The sequence below is a fragment of the Ursus maritimus genome, unplaced genomic scaffold, assembly GCF_017311325.1.
Source record: "Ursus maritimus isolate PB19 unplaced genomic scaffold, ASM1731132v1 scaffold_9, whole genome shotgun sequence".
Taxonomy (NCBI): domain Eukaryota; kingdom Metazoa; phylum Chordata; class Mammalia; order Carnivora; family Ursidae; genus Ursus; species Ursus maritimus.
In genome coordinates, this window is record NW_024427107.1 from 79,995,787 (window position 1) to 79,997,127 (window position 1,341).

General features: G+C 70.8%; 1 protein-coding gene across 1 annotated transcript in view; it reads right to left on the reverse strand.

Annotated features, from left to right (window-relative positions):
* Window positions 1-1,341, reverse strand: part of PLEC (plectin) — a 67,376-nt gene that overhangs the window by 48,534 nt on the left and 17,501 nt on the right. Inside the window, exon 15 of the mRNA XM_040625729.1 lies at window positions 141-218. Coding sequence (XP_040481663.1) covers window positions 141-218 — 78 coding nt within the window. The remainder of the gene's footprint in view (window positions 1-140; window positions 219-1,341) is intronic.

The following is a 1,341-nucleotide window of genomic DNA, read 5'->3' on the forward strand; positions in this document are numbered from 1 at the left end:
GTGGCGGCGGCCACAAAGCCGTGCAGGCTCTCCAGGGATCGCAGACGGGCCTTGGAGGAGTTCTGCAGGGAGGCAGGAGCGCGTCAGCCCGGTCCCCACTCCCAGGCCCTCCCCCACGTCCAGCCGTGGCCAGCACTCACCAGCAGCTTGGCGTAGTGCAGGTCCAGCCGGCCCAGGCAGTCTCTGTAGGCGCCCCGGGGGGCCGGGGCAAGCTGGCCCTGCGGGAGACGCAAGGGGTGACACCGTGGCCAGGGCCTGGCCTGCCCCCCACTGCCCGCCCGCCTCGGGGTGCCCGCGCACCTCGTCGGCTCGCGCCCTCTCAATCTTAGCCCGGAACTCCTCGATGGACTGGTGCAGGCCACGGTGGCTGCCCAGCTGGGCCTCCACACTGGGCAGGTCCCCGCCCCACTCAGCACCATCCACCCGCCGCTGGTTCTCCTCCACCCAGGCCAGCAGGTCCTGCAGGTAGCGCAGTGTGGCGTCCTCAAGCTCGGGGCGCCTCTGCGCGGTCTGCACCGACACCTGGGTCACGGGGGCAGCTACGCCCGCCTTCAGCCGGAGGTTGTACTCGGTCCGGATGGCCACCAGGCGCTCGTGCAGGCGGTACACCCTGGGGGTGGGGGGGGCATTGGAGGGATGAGCTGGGACGCGGCTGCCTCAAGACCCCCCAGCAAGGGGCGTGGCCCACCTGCGGTACATCTGCTCCCCCTGCGGGTGCCGCCCATCCTTGAGCGTCTGCACATCGTTGAACAGCAGCCGGATCATGCCGTCGGCCTTGTCCAGGTCCCGCTCCACCTCGGCCGCCCGCTGCGGCGCCTTGTTCGCAGCCAGCAGTCGGACATCCTGCAGGGGTTCCCACAACTTAGGGCCTGCGGGCGGGCTGCCTCCAGGGCCCTGACCCATCCTCCCCCTGCCCCCCGCCCTGCACAGGGTCCTCCTATGCACTTCTGGCCAGATGGCCAGCCCCTGGCTCTCTAGGGGAACTCTGCTAGGTCCAAGGAGCCAGACCCCCCAGGTTCCTGGGCCCCCTCCTCCTCCACCAAGCTCCTCCCTCCACAAGCTCCTGCCCAGACGCACAGCCCCACCCCCGCTGGGCCCTTTGGGTGTGGCGCCCTCCCCACCACCTCCTCTGGCAAGCAAGCCTCTCAGGCCTGGAACCGGGTACGGTGGCCTCTCGTATGTCCTGCCTGGTGCCCGGAAACCAGCTCTGCCCGAAGCGAGCGACCGGAGCTGGCAGCACACCAGGAGAGGAGCTGGGGCCTGCTCTCCACCCACTGGCCACAGGGCGTGGCAGGCTCCCCGCTCTTCCCGCCTCCCTCCCGCCTCCCTGACCAGGGCCGC